Source organism: Pseudonaja textilis, chromosome 5, assembly GCF_049901715.1.
Source record: "Pseudonaja textilis isolate UNSWEBS1 chromosome 5, rPseTex1.2, whole genome shotgun sequence".
NCBI lineage: Eukaryota > Metazoa > Chordata > Lepidosauria > Squamata > Elapidae > Pseudonaja > Pseudonaja textilis.
In genome coordinates, this window is record NC_141994.1 from 20626614 (window position 1) to 20643077 (window position 16464).

Consider the following 16464-nt stretch of genomic DNA (forward strand, 5'->3'; position numbering starts at 1 on the left):
CACTTGCTCGCTGGAGTAATAATTGACTAAGTTTCACTCAGAAGTTCTCAGTTTTGCTTTCCCTGAACATTGAAAAGCTCCTTCCAGGGAAGGGCTCTGAAGCCTGTAGTATTTAATATCCCCCGGGCTCCCTTTATGCTCCTCGGAAAGAGAAAGTTTCTGCAGGATCATCTTCGTTTCTTTAAAAAGGGAGGAGCAGCATCAGTTGGATTGTTTAATTTCTGCTGTGATGATTTCCAGAGGCTGATTTTGCCTGGTTGGTTAAAGAGGGTTGAGGAAGGGACCTTAACAGTTACAGTGGATTGAAACAGGACAAAAAGAAGGGAAAAAACCCCCTACCTGTTCTTACAGAAGGAGCTGCCAAACTGAGTGTCAACCCCACACATTTTTTCCCTTGAATGTAGAAATAGCAAAGGAAGTACATAGAGATATGTACAAATAGCAAAGGAACAAAGGCAGAGGTGGTATTCAGCCAGTTCTGGAGAACCGGTAGCAGAAATTTTGAGTAGTTTGGAGAACCGGCAAATACAACCTCTGACTGAAGATTTTATAGTATCCTTCCCCTGCCATGTCCACCAATCGATGCCCATAGAATTGGTAGTAAAAAAAAAAAGTGGAATCCTACCACTGAGCAAAGGGCATATGAAGAATGGTTGCAGGAACTGGGTATGTCTAGTTTAATGACAAGAAGGACTAGGGGAGACATGATAGCAGTCTTCCAATATCTCAGGGGCTGCCCCAGGGGTGGGATTCATTTTTTTTAACAACCGGTTCTGTGGGCGTGGCTTAGTTGGTGGGCGTGGCTTGGTGGTAATGTGACTGGCTGGGTGTGGCCAAATCTACATCACTCACATCGAGGCACGCATCTCCTTGCCTGGCCTCTCATGACTGTAGGGATGCTGCAACAGTCGTAAGTGTGAAAAGGGGTCATAAGTCACTTTTTTCAATGCCGTTGTAACTTTGAATGGTCACTCCACACAAACAAAGTACCAGCAAAGGAGGGGGGAAAAACTCCAGAGATGTTCCTGAGACAGTAAGACTAGTCCTGCCAAGAATGTAATAAGGGTTAATGGAAAGGCAGTTTCTGTAAGCAACACCAGAATGTTTCCTTCCTGCCTTCCTTACAGGATTAGGCCAGTAATTTCTTTGAACAACCAGTTCTCTGAACTGCTTAGAATGTTAACAACCAGTTGTAGCGAATAGGTGTGAACCTGTAGAATCCCACCCCTGGGCTGCCCCAAAGAAGAGGGAATCAAGCTATTCTCCAAAGCATCTGAAGGTAGGACAAGAAGCAACGGGTGGAAACAAATCAAGGAGAGAAGCAACCGAAAACTAAGGAGAAATTTCCTGACAGTGAGAACAATTAACCAGTGGAACAACTTGCCTCCAGAAGTTGTGAATGCTCCAACACTTGGAAGTTTTTAAAAATATGTTGTATAACCATTTGTCTGAAGTGGTGTAGGGTTTCCTGCCTAGGCATGGGGTTGGACTAGAAGACCTCCAAGGTCCCTTCCAACTCTGTTATTCTAGATACTCCTGGGGGAAACCTCCATTATGCTCTATACCAGGGGGGTCCAACCTTGGCAACTTTAAGACTTGTGGACTTCAACTCCCAGAATTCCTCAGCTAACATGACTGGAGGAGGGATTCTGGGAGTTGGAGTCCACAAGTCTTAAAGCTGTCAAGTTTGAAGTCCCCCGTTCTGCACAAGCAAAGGCTTGTAGATCCTTGTGGTTTCTCAGGAGAGTTCCAATGGAATCTCAGCTTCCGCCCGCTCCTTTTTGTTGGAAGAACGAGCTTCCAGTGATCAACTTGAGGTCAATGCCAGTGGGTCAATCCTGGCTGCCTTTTCATAGAAGGGACAGAGGGGATGTTTGTCTGAAAGGGCAATTTGCTGAGTTGCTGATGCTCGCTAAGGAAATTCCCTTAAGGACGTGCCCTTCTTTCTTCCAGATACTCTCCACATCCAGCCCACGGTGCTGCCAGCTGTTCACCTCAGTTACAAGGAGAACGTGCATCTTGACTGGGATGGGTTGGGGACCCTTGTAATGAAGGTATGATTGACTTTCCCTTTTCCTCCTCACATTTTCATTTTTTTTTTAAAGGAGAAAAGCTGTTGGAAAATCTGACCGTTGTCCAACGCTTGGCATTTAAACACTGCATTCATGCTGCGAAACTGTTTATTTCCCAAATATTTCTCTGTAAGAGAATGTCTCAGACTTGAGAGCACATCTTTGGGGCCTTTGGCTGGGATGAAGTTGAGTCATTTCTCTGGAACTTTCTTGGACTAGAGAGAGGATGCAATTAGTTGACAGGATAACCCTGAATACACAAGGGCAATGTCTGTCTCTCTCTCTCTCTCTTTCTCTCTCTCCGTCTCTCTCTGTGTGTAGCTGGCACATTGGGTTTTTTAAAATACTTTATTGAAATTCAAAATATTAAAAAGTTTACAGAAATTCAAAAGATTAAAAAAATTACAAAAATGTCTATAATAGAAGATGTGTCAATAGCTTTCAGCATAATTTTTTGACAGTATAATAAATACAATACATACAATTAATACTTGACAGTTATACATAGTATTAGTAATACTAATTCACAGTGTCTTAATAATATTGATAAAAAGTGCTTCATGTATATAGGTCGTTGGTTCAAAAGAGAAAAGTGTCATATTAACACTAAGTACATATATGTATCCAAAAAGAGAAAAATCAGAGATAAATCTATATAATTATAGTCTATGTACTGTGCTCTCGATTCCATAGCCATAAGAGAAGATACGTTATATATTTTTCAGTATACAATATAAGTATAACTACATATGTATTATAAATTAAATATGAATATTTGCATAGATCTCCATTTTTTGGCAGTTTCTCGAATTCAACAGTTTCTCATTGGTCCTACCTATATACTAATATGCCAATTTTATTTCCTCTTTTAATCTATATTTTTCATGTTTTACTGGCCAATTGTTCTCACTATCATGAAATTTCTCCTTCTTTCTAGGTTGCTTTTCCTCTTTGATTGGTTTCCATCTATTGTTTCCTGTCCTCTTTGCTTTGGAGAATAGATTGAACCCCTCTTCTTTGGGACAGCTCCTCAAATATTGCAACATTGCTATCATCTCTGATGATTACTATCATCTCTTCCCTTCATTAGATTAGATATGCCCAGTTCCTGCAACCATTCATCATATGTTTTAGCCTCCAGACCCCTAATTATCTTGGTCATTCTTCTCTGCACTCTTTCCAGGGTCTCTACATCTTTTTATATAATGTGGTGACCAAAATTGGATTCAGTGGTCTTATCAAGGTATTATAAAGAAGAACTAACACTTCACGTGATCTTGATATGATCACTCTGTTGATGTAGTCTAGGCACTGCATTGGCTTTTTTATGTATGAATAAGATGAAAAAATCATACTTTTCATTGTAAAAAGAAACAGCCTTGTTTTGTACTGTTTTGTTTATTATTGAAGACAAAAGTTCTTTGGGTACAACCCAATTTTGTGTTAATCCTCCCCTCCCATGGAGACAGGAAACAAACAAATTTATTTGAAAGGTGGGACTGCATGGAATAAGATCATGTTGACTGAACTGCCTTTTTTCTCATCTACGGCCATAAATTGGATGCATAAAACAAGTTCCTATGCTGAAATATCTCAAGAGCTGGGAATGTGTCAAATGTTTTATTTCTTTGATTGAAAAGACGAAGACTCACTGTTGAGTATGTTCATGAAACCATTTACGTAGTTTTGGGGTTTTTTGGCAATGCCACCAAAGTGCTTTCTTGTACCATTCCTAGATTTTTTTTTGCTGGTTTTTGAACCAAGGACTAATGAAATGTCTGAAATGGCTTAATTTTTATACCTGGACAAGACTGACCAGTAGAATCCCTGAGAAAAACATGGAATTGCTGGTAGAGAAATGTTAGTATGATGTACGGAAGCTCAATAAATTGATCACACCTTGCCTTATGTTTGGGCAACTCCAGGAAGTTTGATTAGCTGTAGTATATTATATCAACATTAGAAAGTTGGGTTTAGAATTTCTTATGCCATAGTGAATAGTTTCACATGGACAGCATTTCTGACTCTGCAAACATTATTTTCAGTTGCTGTAGAAAACATGGGATTGTGGATGAGGAATAAGGTAAAAGAATAACTGGCAAGATGGTGTAATGCTGTATTATATTATATGCACTTATAAAACAATAACAGAGTTGGAAGGGACCCTGGGGGTCTTCTTGTCCAACCCCTTGCACAAGCAGGAAACTTATACCATTTCAGACAAATGCTTGACCAATCTCTTCTTAAAACCTCCAGCGTTGGAGCATTCACAACTTCTGGAGGCAAGTTGTTCCACTGATTGATTGTTCTGACTATCAGGAAATTTCTCCTTAGTTCCAGGTTGCTTCTCTCCTTGATTAGTTTCCATCCATTGCTTCTTGACCTGCCTTCTTGTGCTTTGGACAAGGTTGACCTCCTTTCTTCTTGAGGGCACCTCTATCAGATATTAGAATACTGCTCTCATGTCACCCCTAGTCCTTCTTTTCATTAAACTAGACATACCCAGTTCCTGCAACTGCTCTTTGTAAGACATATACTCCTATAAGGTGCATAATTATAACTTTAAATAAAAGTAACACATTTTTTCCTGCAAGAAAACAATCCAGTGAATGAGTTCTAACAATTCATCATAAAAGACTTACCCAGGACACAAGACTTGGAGAATCTCAAGCAAAGTATTTTTAGCATTTCTCAAACTTCATCAGCCAGCTGCTTTCCCTGAAGTATATCATGCATAGCTATTGCTGCATGTAGATTTGTCCCTTTAAAGAAAACCAAATAATATTGAAATTCTACACTGCTCCCTTTTTTCCCTATCTCTCCTCTTCTTATATTTTCTTTTCATGAAATTACGAGCAAAACATTCTTAAGAATGAAGGCAAATATAAAATATTCTTGTTTATGTCATTTCCTGCTCCAGCCAGTGGAATTTGCTCTTAAAGATCAATTTTGTGTTCCTTGATTTTGTTATTAAATTAAAATAGAATGTTTAGTTTAATTCTTTTTACCTTGATCGGGGACTTGCGAGGACTCCTTTTAAAAATCAAGGGAGGATTTCCTCAGATGCAAATCGCCATCAGCCATCCAACCCAAAGACAAGTTACAGAATCAGAAACAAATTGGCCAAATCGGGAAAGATCTGTACTATGTTTGGTCCATTTTTTTCAGAGCTAAATAAATAATTTGAAGTTTAGGAGGAAGCGAGGGCAAAACATAGAGGTGCATCAAAACCCTTGCAATTCATGATTTTCTAATTGGAAGATTTGTGATCATTTCCCCCAAATAATAGACCGTTTGCAGGTGTGGGTTTAAACTGGCCTGTCAGGAGTAAACCTTACGCTCTCTTCTTGAGAAAAGTCAAACCCAGATCCAGAAAAAACTCTATACAGGTAGCCACTGGTGGGATTCAAATTATTTTACTACCGGTTCTGTGGCCGTGGCTTGGTGGGCGTGGCAGAGGAAGGTTACTGCAAAATCCCCATTCCCTCCCCACCCCACTAGCCTGCTTTCCAGCTCTGTTCTCCTGTGCAAGGCAACCAAAGAAGACCCAGCCGATCAGCTGGGACTCAGTGGGAGGCAGAGAATAGATGGGGGTGGGGCCAGTCAGAGGTGGGATTTGCTGGTTCTCCGAACCACTCCAAATTTCTGCTACCGGTTCTCCAGAACTGGTCAGAACCTGCTGAAGACCACCTCTGCAGGTAGCCCTCAACTTATGACAATTCATTCAGCAACTGTTCAAAGTTATGATGGTCCTGAAAAAAAGTGACTTAAGATCTTCTCACTTGTGACTGATACAGCATCCCTAGGGTCATGTGATCAAAATTGGGGCTTTGGCAATTGGCTTGTATTTCACTTAACAATAGTCTCATTTAGCAGCAGAAATTTTGGGCTTGATTGTAGTCCTAAGTCAAGGACTACCTGTCCCAAAGGTGCTCTTTCAAGAGGCAACTGGACTTTCTGGTTTTTTTTTGAAGATGTTTCGCTTCTCATCCAAGAATCTTCTTCAGCTCTGACTGGATGGTGGAGAATAGAAGGATTTATACTTCTTGCAGACAGCTGAAGACAAAATTCAGCAGTCCATCTGCATTTAAAAGACAAAAGGTCACTCTTTTGAAGGCAGCAAAATCCACATTTTGGACAGAGGGGGCCTCTTGTTTGAAAGAGGAGTCAAAGAGGCCATCTAGGTCAAAACTGAACAGCCCTCTCTCCACAGAGGAGGAGGGATACAACATCATCTACCACCAATCTACAACACAGTCCTTTCAATAGTTCCAAGAAGGCTCCACACCCATTTTTCTACTCAGGTGACTCTATTTGCACTACTCAGGTGACCCTGAGGACACAGATAACCTCCAGGTGGCCTCAAGGATTCTCTAAAAAGAATGCAAATGACCAGCTGTCTGCAAGGAGTATCCATCCTTTCATTCCCCCACCACCCAGTCAGAGCTGAAGAAGCTTCTTGGATGGGAAACTAAATGTCTGCCAAGAAAAACAAGGAAGTCCAGTTGCCTCTTTAAAAACAAAAGCACCTTTGGAATAACTATGACCTGGATGACTGAGAATATCCATAGACATCAAGAACTAGCTGTATTTCCAATTCACCTTCTAATTTTCCCCTAATTTCTTTTTCAAACATTTCTGTTCCTTAAACATCAGTAGTTTGTTGCCCTGGAGCATTAAAAATAATTTAGAACCCACGTACAAGAGGAGGTAGTTCCCAATATTCTGGACAATTGTGGGAAGTGAGTCATTCCCAATGAACGCAACAGACGTTTTATGATAAATGTTGCATAACGTGAGTTTCCTGCTACATTCCTAAACAATGGCATATTTTCCCTCCATGGCCTTTTAAACTTTAAATAGTCAAACACCATTTTCAACGAAATACACTGAAATGCCAATTTTTAAAAAATATTTTAAAATATAGAAGTTTCTAAAAAATCTCAGAAATCCTTTATTTTGCCCCGTTGCATCATCATTTAATAGGCCTTGTCTCTCTTTTCTCACAGCTGGTAACTGCAATATACAGGCTTTTAGTGCTAATATAAAAATATTAACTACCTTGTAGAAATTTTTTTTGAAAGTCTACATTTGGCCAGAATGGCTGCAGTCCATACTTATGCACTTTTGTCTGCTTAGAGGTCAATTTGTCTAAACTGAGCAGACTTCTTACAGATAAAATAACATATAAGCCTAAAGGAATGAACCAAACAGTGCAGTCCTTTGTATGTTTCCTCAGCAGTGAGACCATTGAGTTCAATGGGAGTGGTACAATAATAATAATAATAATAATAATAATAATAATAATAATAATAATACTTTTGGCATAGTTTCCAGTGAATAATAATAATAATAATAATAATAGTAGTAGTAGTAGTAGTTGTTGTTGTTGTTGTTGTTATTATTATTATTATTATTATTATTATTATTATTATTATTATTATTATTATTATTATTATTATTCACTGGAAACTATGCCAAAAGTTTGGATTTGAGTATGGTAACAACTACTGGGAACATCAGGTTGAGAAGGTTCTGGAAAATGAAAAAGCCAAGATCTTGTGGGACTTCAGAATTCAGACAGACAGGCATTTGGCCCACAACACACCTGACATAGCAATAGTTGAGAAGAAAAGGGTTGGTTCATTGACATTGCAATACCTGGTGATGCACGAATTGTAGACACGCAGCAAGAAAAAAATCACAAAATATTAGTACTTACAAATTGAAGTTGAGCGACTTTGGAAAAAGAAATTGTGTGTTATCTCAATAGTAATTGGAGCCCTTGGAGCAATACCTAAAGGGCTGCCTCGCTATTTGGAAATTCTGAATTGATCAGACTTGAATACTCTGATTCTACAAAACACCACCCTACTTGGAACAGCTTATATCCTCCGACGCTACCTGAACAGTTCCTAGGTCCTTGGTTAGGACTCGAGATGTTGAGCTACCAACCAGCCTCAAAGGCTGTGAATCTCACCAAAGATTTAATGATGATGATGATGATCGTGATGATCGTGATGGTGATGATGATGATGATATTTGTGATCCCTTTTTAAATGTTCAGTTGACTGAGTTTCATGTTTAATGAATAAAAGTTTATAATAATAACAGAGTTGGAAGGGTCCTTGAAGGTCTTCTAGCCCAACCCTCTGCTTGGGCAGGAAACCCTACACCACTTCAGACAAAACATCCAGTGTTGGAGAATTCACAACTTCTAGTGGCAAGTTGTTCCACTGGTGAATTGCTCTAACTGTCAGGAAATTTTTCCTTGTTTCTAAGTTGCTTCTCTCCTTGATTAGTTTCCACCCATTGCTTCTTGCCCTGCCCTCTGGTGCTTTAGAGAATAGTTTGACTCCCTCTTCTTTGGGGCAGCCCCTGAGATATTGGAAGACTGCTATCATGTAACCCCTAATCCTTCTTTGCATTAGACTAGACATATCCTGTTCCAGCAACCCGTTCTATAAATGTTATAGGTTGGTCAACAGTTGAGGGCAAAATATGAATCCTTCCATAAGTTTTTTTTTAAATTGTGTTTACCCTAAAAGAATATGACCCTGAATTTATGATACCCCTCCTGCCACTGTGGCATCAGCAGACAGGAAAAATTTGTGTTTCATATTCATATCTATCATATTTTCAACTTTAGGAGTAAGTAATGCGATGGTATGTGTAGTTTTGGCTTTCAAACAATGCAATAATACTGCTTGTTGGGTCCAAGCAATAGAATAGAAGAATGATCGGGGAGGAACACGAGGGAAGGTTGTCGAATGTACAACTAACCACGGTAAGACTTCTTTGTGGTGTTGTTTGTGCTTCACAGTGGTCTTCTCGCTCTCCCCTCTCACCAAAACAATCACTGTTTTAGGTAGCTGTAGAAAATTCACTTTTTCTTCCAGGACCCTGGAAAGTAAGGTGACCTTTAGGGAGGACAGTCCTCCTTTTGTAAGTTCTGTCCTCTCTCAAAAAGTGTCCTCCTACACGTCCTCCTTTTTGATATTTGAAGACTAATCTGTAAATCTCCGTATTTGATTGATGCCGAGCCAATCCGCTGTGTGTGATGTGACATATTTGTATTTGACATGACGATTCATCAAGGCTCGGTACAGTGCGGTGAGACGCGATTATGAGACGCATGCGCTCCACACAGGAGAATTGTTTTGAGAGAGTGCGCAGCGCGCAAGTGGCTTTTTTTTTTCCCTTTCAATTTATTTGTGTCCTCCTTTTCATTGTAAAAATGTTGGTCACCTTACTGGAAAGGAAAGGAATGTTTTTCCTTTCCCCCCTCCCGCCAGAAGCCAAAATTAATCATTACTGTGTTCAATGTCCTTTTATTATGGAATATGCACAGGGGTGGGCTTGAAAATTTTTAGCAATGGGTTCTCTGCCCGGTTGCTGGGTGGGTGTGGCCATGGTGGGCGTGGCTTAGTCTGCCTCCTGCAAAACAGTGGTGGTGGGGGGTTGCCAGAGGCTTTTCTCGAGCCTCCGGGTGGTGAAAACGGCCTCCTCAGGCTCCGGAGGCTCTCTGGAAGCCAGAAACGGGCCCATTTCCAGCCTTCCCAAAGTTCCAGGAGGCCCATTTTTCATCCTCCCCAAGCCTCCATGTACGTCCTGCACTTAACTGCACCCAAAACAGGCCGCGTGGGGACTCCTGGGAGGGGAGGGGAGGAGTGGGCAGGGCCAGCCAGGAGTGGGATTTGGGGGGTTCTCCAAACTGCACAGAATCTTAGCTAGGGGCTCTCCTGAACCCCTGCGAACCCCCAGCCGCCCGCTATCCCTGAATATGCATCTGTTTTATTGTGAGCCTCTTAAGCAGGGGTCTTCAAACTTGAGAGCTTTAAGATTTGTGTACTTCAACTCCCAGAATTCCTCCTCCACTCATGTTAGCTCAGGAATTCTGGGAGTTGAAGCCCACAAAGTCAAAGTTGCCAAGTTTGGAGACCTCTGTCCTATAGATTTCATTATATTGACTAAAAGTCTACAGTACCTCATCGAGCCACCAGGGGCACTATTTATTTTACATTACATTATACCAGGGGTCTTCAAACTTGATAGCTTGAAGACTTGTGGACTTCATCTCCCAGAATTCCTCCTCCAGTCATGTTACCTCAGGAATTCTGGGAGTTGAAGTGTACACATCTTAAAGTGGCCAAGTTTGAAGATCCTTGCTCTTACGAGATGTTTTGATGCAAGAAGCAGTCTTACTTCGAAACAAGGACTACCAGTACAGGTAGTCCTCGACATACAACAGTTCATTTAGTGACGGTTCGAAGTTAACACCGGCACTTAGTGAACAAGTGACTTAGGACTGTTTTATGCACTTATGACCATCACAGCATCCCCAAGGTCACGTAATCAAAATTTGGATGCTTGGCAACTGACTCATGACGGTTGCAAGTCACGTGATCCCCTTCTGTGAATTTCTGAGAAAGAAAGTCAACAGAGAAGCCAGATTCACTTAACAACCGGGTTACTAACTTAACACCGGCAGGGATTCTCTTAACAATGATGGCAAGAAAGGTCATAAAACGGGGCAAAACTCACTTAGCAACAGAAATTTTGGGTTCAGTTATGGATGTAAATCGAGGCTTACCTGTACATCAAATAAATGTGATTATTAACTCCAGGCATGTTTAATGGATGTTTCCACTTGTGTATGCTATTTTATTTTCGTTAGTTTTCCAGTTGTGTATGCTATTTTTGTTGTTGTTGTTTCTCAACCATCTGCAAGAAAAATAAGCTATATATTTTTGTTCTTTGTCTAGTTATCTTCAGAATACACTGAACAAATGTGTGGTCTGTGCGGCAACTACAATGGCAACCAAGGAGATGATTTCCTCACCCCTTCTGGGCTGGTGGAAACCCTCGTGGAGGACTTCGGAAATTCTTGGAAGCTGAAGGGAGACTGTGAAGATTTGCAAAAACAAGACAGCAATTCCTGTAACTTGAATCCCCGTTTAGGTAGGTGCAGGGGTGGGATTCAACCAGTGTAACAAACAGTTCGGTGAGCGTGTACACACAGTGTTTGAAAACTGCCCAGTTTCAGCCCTAATATTTACCTTCTACTGCAGCCCCAGTGAGTAAAACAGCTAAGGCATGGCAATCGGCTGTGCCTCTTGAATCAGCTGAGCTGCAAAATACAGAAATAAAGGACAGACTAGGGCAGGGGCAGGTGGGCAGGGCCAAATGATCACTGGAACTACCGGTTTGCCTGAACTGGTCCAAACTAGTAGAATTCCACCCCTAGGTAGGTGTGTGTCATGCCGCTGTTGGAGTCTGAATCCGAGGAGGAAGACAAACAGCTGACAGGGAGGGGGAGTGTGGCTTCGTTGGCTGTGGAGGAAACTGGGGAAGGGCAAAATCTGGCTGGGCAGAGCAGGGAAGAGGTAGAACAAGGGAGAGGGAGTTCAGAGGAAGACCCAGGCCTCTTCATCCCAGGGCACGCAGAGAGGAATGGAGAAGAGAACAATGTTGGTTGTATGGCTTACGGGGGAGGAAAGGGCCCTGATTCTTTTCATTAGCCACACCTGGGAATGAGAGTTTAAAAGAGATGCAAGCTTAGTGCGGCAGCTGCTGGGATCAAACATGACTTTACCTTGCGTTGACTGTGGTTATCTGTGTTCCTAGTGTCTTCCCAACCGTGTTGAGTTATTGCTGTGCCTTCACATCTGGAATTCTTGCTCCTGGCCTGCCGAACTAATTATCTAATCTTGCCTTGATTGGACTTATAGTTACAGTTTTTGTTGATCATGTTTTGGTCTTGATTCTCTGCAGCCAAAGGCTGTTCCTGGGAGAGTTTTGCTCCAGCCCAGAAAGTAACCAGGACATTGGGGGCAAAGTTGGAGCTAATAAAGGGACTCCTACTGGTTATCTGACTGTGTTGCCTTTGTGCCACGGCCCAGGTCATCAGAGTGTGCTTACACCAGAGCCCTTGTGGGCTGTGATAATAAAAAATATCAGTGTGTTATTTTAATCCAGGAAAAACTTTCGTCCAGATTAAAGGCAGACACAATTCTCTTAAGGAAGCTTTTAGGGACAAGAGTCCACTCCCTTCCATGCATTAAATCAGGGTTCTGGTTTTGCGCTGGGTTTTAGCTTTTAGCAAAGTTAGGACATAATTAAATGCATAAGGAATAATATCCAATGCCTTGCTTTGAAATGAGTTTTATTATTCTCTTTGGCCCTTCCTTTTTTTTTTCTGGCTGTGCCCACCTTAGGAATGTTGCTTTGGCAGGCTTACCCAAGGCTACATACACAGCAAAAAGATGAAAGGATATTCCTTTCCTCTCCCCAATGTGCACAGTTAAAAACACTTAGCAAGAGACTTCCTGATTCTGTTTCTCTGCCTGCAATTATCTGGCCCGTCGCAGGAAGGTACATAGGTAAAGAAGGGTCCCTGTGCCAGGTGGCTTCCTTTTTTGGACAGTTAAATACTCAGCATTGAAAGATGTAGTAGGAAGCCAAGAGAGATGTCAGCAGGGAATATGGGAGTGAGTCCCTCTCTAGCAAATGGAGGTGGTGAGGAGTTGCAGAGCAAGTGAATAGCAAGAGCCCTTAGACTCATATACCGCTTTATAGTGCTTTACAGCCCTCTCTAAGCGGTTTACAAAGTCAGCATATTGCCCCCCAACAATTTGGTCCTCATTTTACCCACCTGGGAAGGATGGAAGGCTGAGTCAACCCTAAACCTGGTGAGATTTGAACTGCCAAATTTGTTCTGATCCAAACCTTGTTCCAAGGAAACAAACACAAAACGGAGGCAACAGCAAAACCTTTTAATGATCCTTTACGAATTCCGTTCCAACATGGTTAAAAGGCTGTTTCAAACTAATTGTCTCTGATAAGAACGAGCCTTGCCAAGGTTGTGCAAGGCTGCCAAGAACCCTAGACAAAGAGTCTCCAAACACAAACTAAGAGAGTCCGAACGTCCACAAGGCTTGAGTGCAAAAACTTCTTTGCTTCCTGCAAAGAACTTCAGTCTCTCAGCTAGCTTTTATCTCTTAGGGGAGGAGCCATTACCTTGCAGCTTTACTCCTGAGTCGCCTGTGCTGCTGCAGCTGCTCTTTCCTTCGAGCAGCCCTGTGCGCACACGCACTGGGCACAGGCTCCTCGGGGACCTCTTCATCACTGCTGCCAGACTCCACAATCTCTGAAGGCAGCACTCCACTCCCTGATGGTCCTGGCCCCATCCCTGCATCACACGCAGGCCCCTCATCTGAGTCCTTGCTATCCAAGACCTCAGCCATCTGCACCTGCTGCCGGTGGACCACAACAAAATTGTACGCAAAAGTAGCCTGCAGTACTGCACTCTAACCACTGCACCACCGTGGCTCATAATTGCAATAGCAGTTAGACTTATATACCTCTTTACAGTGCTTTACAGCCCCCTCTAAGCAGTTTACAGAATCAGCCTCTTGCCCCCAACAATTTGGTTGTTTGTGCTGATCAAAGGGTCAACAGGTAGTCCTCGACTTACAACAGTTCCTTTAGTGACTGTTTGAAGATTACAACGGCGCTGAAAAACCTGACTTGCGACTGTTTTTCACACTTAGGGACCGTTGCAGCATCCCCAGGGTCATGCGATTTATATTGGGATGCTTGACAACCAACTCACATTTATGACAGTTGCAGTGACATGATCCCCCTTTGCAACCTTCTGACGAGCAACCAGATTCACTTAACAACCGTGTTATTAATTTAAGAATTGCAGCGGCTCACTTAACCATCATGGCCAGAAAAGTTCATAAAATGGGGTAAAACTTTGCTTAACAAATTTCTCACTTGGCAACATCAATGTTGGGCTCCATAAGTTGTGGTCGTAAGTCAAGGACTACCCCCAAGCCCTCCACACCCAAACAGAACATTATTGTGACGATTTGCCATTCATTCTTCTCTTCTGGTCCTCGGTTGAACCTGTTTCCCTTGCAGCCCGGTATGCTGAGAGTTCCTGCTCGCTCCTGCTGTCACCCCTGTTCGAGCCTTGCCACCATGAGGTCAGCCCTTCCCCCTACCTCAAGAACTGCCGCTATGACGTCTGCTCCTGTTCGGATGGGAAAGACTGCTTGTGCATGGCGGTCTCGGCCTACGCCATGGCTTGCGCCCGGAAAGGAGTGGTCATCAACTGGAGGAAGCCAGAATTTTGTGGTAAGTGGCTCTTCTTGCCCAAACTTGCACTCCCTAAACTCAGGTCTGTGTCTGTGTTACTATGTACACTGAGAGCCTATGCACTGAAGACAAATTCCTTGTGTGTCCAATCACACTTGGCCAATAAAAAAATCTATTCTATTCTATTCTATTCTATTCTATTCTATTCTATTCTATTCTATTCCATTCCATTCCATGCCATGCCATGCCATGCCATTCCATTCCATTCCATTCCATATATTTTATTCTATTCCATTCCATTCCATATTTTCTATTCTATTCTATTCTATTCTATTCTATTCTATTCTATTCTATTCTATTCTATTCTATTCTATTCTATTCTATTCCATTCCATTCCAATCCATTCCAATCCATTCCATTCCATATATTCTATTCTATTCCATTCCATTCCATTCCATATTTTCTATTCTATTCTATTCTATTCTATTCCATTCCATATATTCTATTCTATTCTGTTCTGTTCTGTTCTGTTCTATTCTAATTCTACTCTACTCTACTCTACTCTACTCTACTCTACTCTACTCTACTCTACTCTACTCTATTCTATACTAATGTATGGTGAAGTTGTGTGAATGCGTAGCACTGGAATGTTTCTCATTCACTTCAGGTGGAAGACAAGATTTGGATCAAGGAGGCTATCTATCTATCTATCCACCTATCTATCCATCTATCTATCTGTCTTTCTCTTTCTCTTTCTCTCTATGTATCATTGCTATCATTGCTCTGTCGTTCTATCTATCTATCTATCTATCTATCTATCTATCTATCTATCTATCTATCTATCTATCCATCTATCTTTTTATCCACACACCCATCCATTCATCCATCCCAGATAGGCGTCTGTCTACTGTTTATCTATCTGTCTATCTATCTTTCCATTTTCCATTCTATCACCTCTCTCCGTCTCTCCCTCTTATCCTTCCACCCATCTATCTCCACATCCCTCCCTCCCTCTTCCCTCTAATCCATCCATCCATCCATCCATCCATTCATCTCAGATAGACATCTGTCTGTCTACTTGTCCATTTATCCCTTTATCCTCCATCCTATTTACCACTCCTTTCCCATCCATCCATCCATCCATCCATCCATCTCAGAGAGATATCTATCTGCATGTTTGTCTGCCTACCTGTCCATCTACCCCTCCATCCTATCTATCCATCTATCCTTCCCTCCCATCCATCCATCCATCCACCCAGGTTCATAGAGTTGTAAAGGGACCTAGTCTCACTCCCAGCCCAAAGCAGGAATCATCGTATCATCTCAGACAAATGGTTGCCCAATCTTTTTTCTGAAAACCTCCACCAATGAAGCCCTCACCAACTGTTTTCAGTCTTAAAAGTTGCTGGAACCATTGGGTCGCTCAACATTAAAAACACATTTTATTGCTATTTACTTGCTGCAAAGCATGACATGTGGAACATCACTGCCCCTGAGCCCAACTGTAAGGAAGCGGGTCTGGGGAGCCTCTGAGATTGACAGTTGGTGATGGGATTCAATTTTTTTTTTTACTACCGGTTCTGTGGGCGTGGCTTGGTGGGCGTGATGTGGCTTGGTGTGCGTGGCAGGGGAAGGATGCTGTAAAATCTCCATTCCCTCCCCACTCCTGGGGGAAGGTTATTGCAAAATCCCCATTCCCTCCCCACCCCACTAACCTGATTTCCAGCTCCGTTCTCCTGTGCAGGGCAACCAAAGAAGAGCCAGCCCATCAGCTGGGACTTGGGAGGCAGAGAAGAGATGGGGGCGGGGCCAGTCAGAGGTGGCATTTGCCAGTTCTCCGAACTACTCAAAACTTCCACTACCGGTTCTCCAGAACTGGTCAGAACCCGCTGAATACCCACCTCTGCAACTGTCCCCTCCTGAGATAATAAAGCCTGGATTAGTTAGGCCGAATGACTTAAAGTTCCTGGCAGAATTGCCCGAGTGGATCATGTTTTACCGAGAAGTATTAAACCATAATAAAGCTTTCTCATTTTATACTGAGGCTTAGAGGGTGGCAGTTTTTTTTTTTTTTAATGGACTGCTTTCAAAATCTATAAGCCTAGAAGCAGGGTGTGATGCTACCAGTAATGTGCTCTCTGTTCTCTTCTATTATTTATGCTTTTATTGAGTGTTTTTTTATTATTATTGTTATTCTGCACTACACAACGTTCAGCGGTAAGAGAAAGGCAGAAAAACAGGGAGTGGATCAAAGATACTTGGATGGCAATTGCTGTAATTTAACTCC

At 42.1% G+C, this 16464-nt stretch overlaps 1 protein-coding gene across 1 annotated transcript in view; it reads left to right on the forward strand.

The window, feature by feature from the left end:
* The window catches only part of VWF (von Willebrand factor), a 193873-nt gene that overhangs the window by 46547 nt on the left and 130862 nt on the right, over window positions 1-16464 (forward strand). The window contains exons 13-15 of the mRNA XM_087934258.1: window positions 1954-2054; window positions 10838-11033; window positions 14001-14216. Coding sequence (XP_087790384.1) covers window positions 1954-2054; window positions 10838-11033; window positions 14001-14216 — 513 coding nt within the window. The remainder of the gene's footprint in view (window positions 1-1953; window positions 2055-10837; window positions 11034-14000; window positions 14217-16464) is intronic.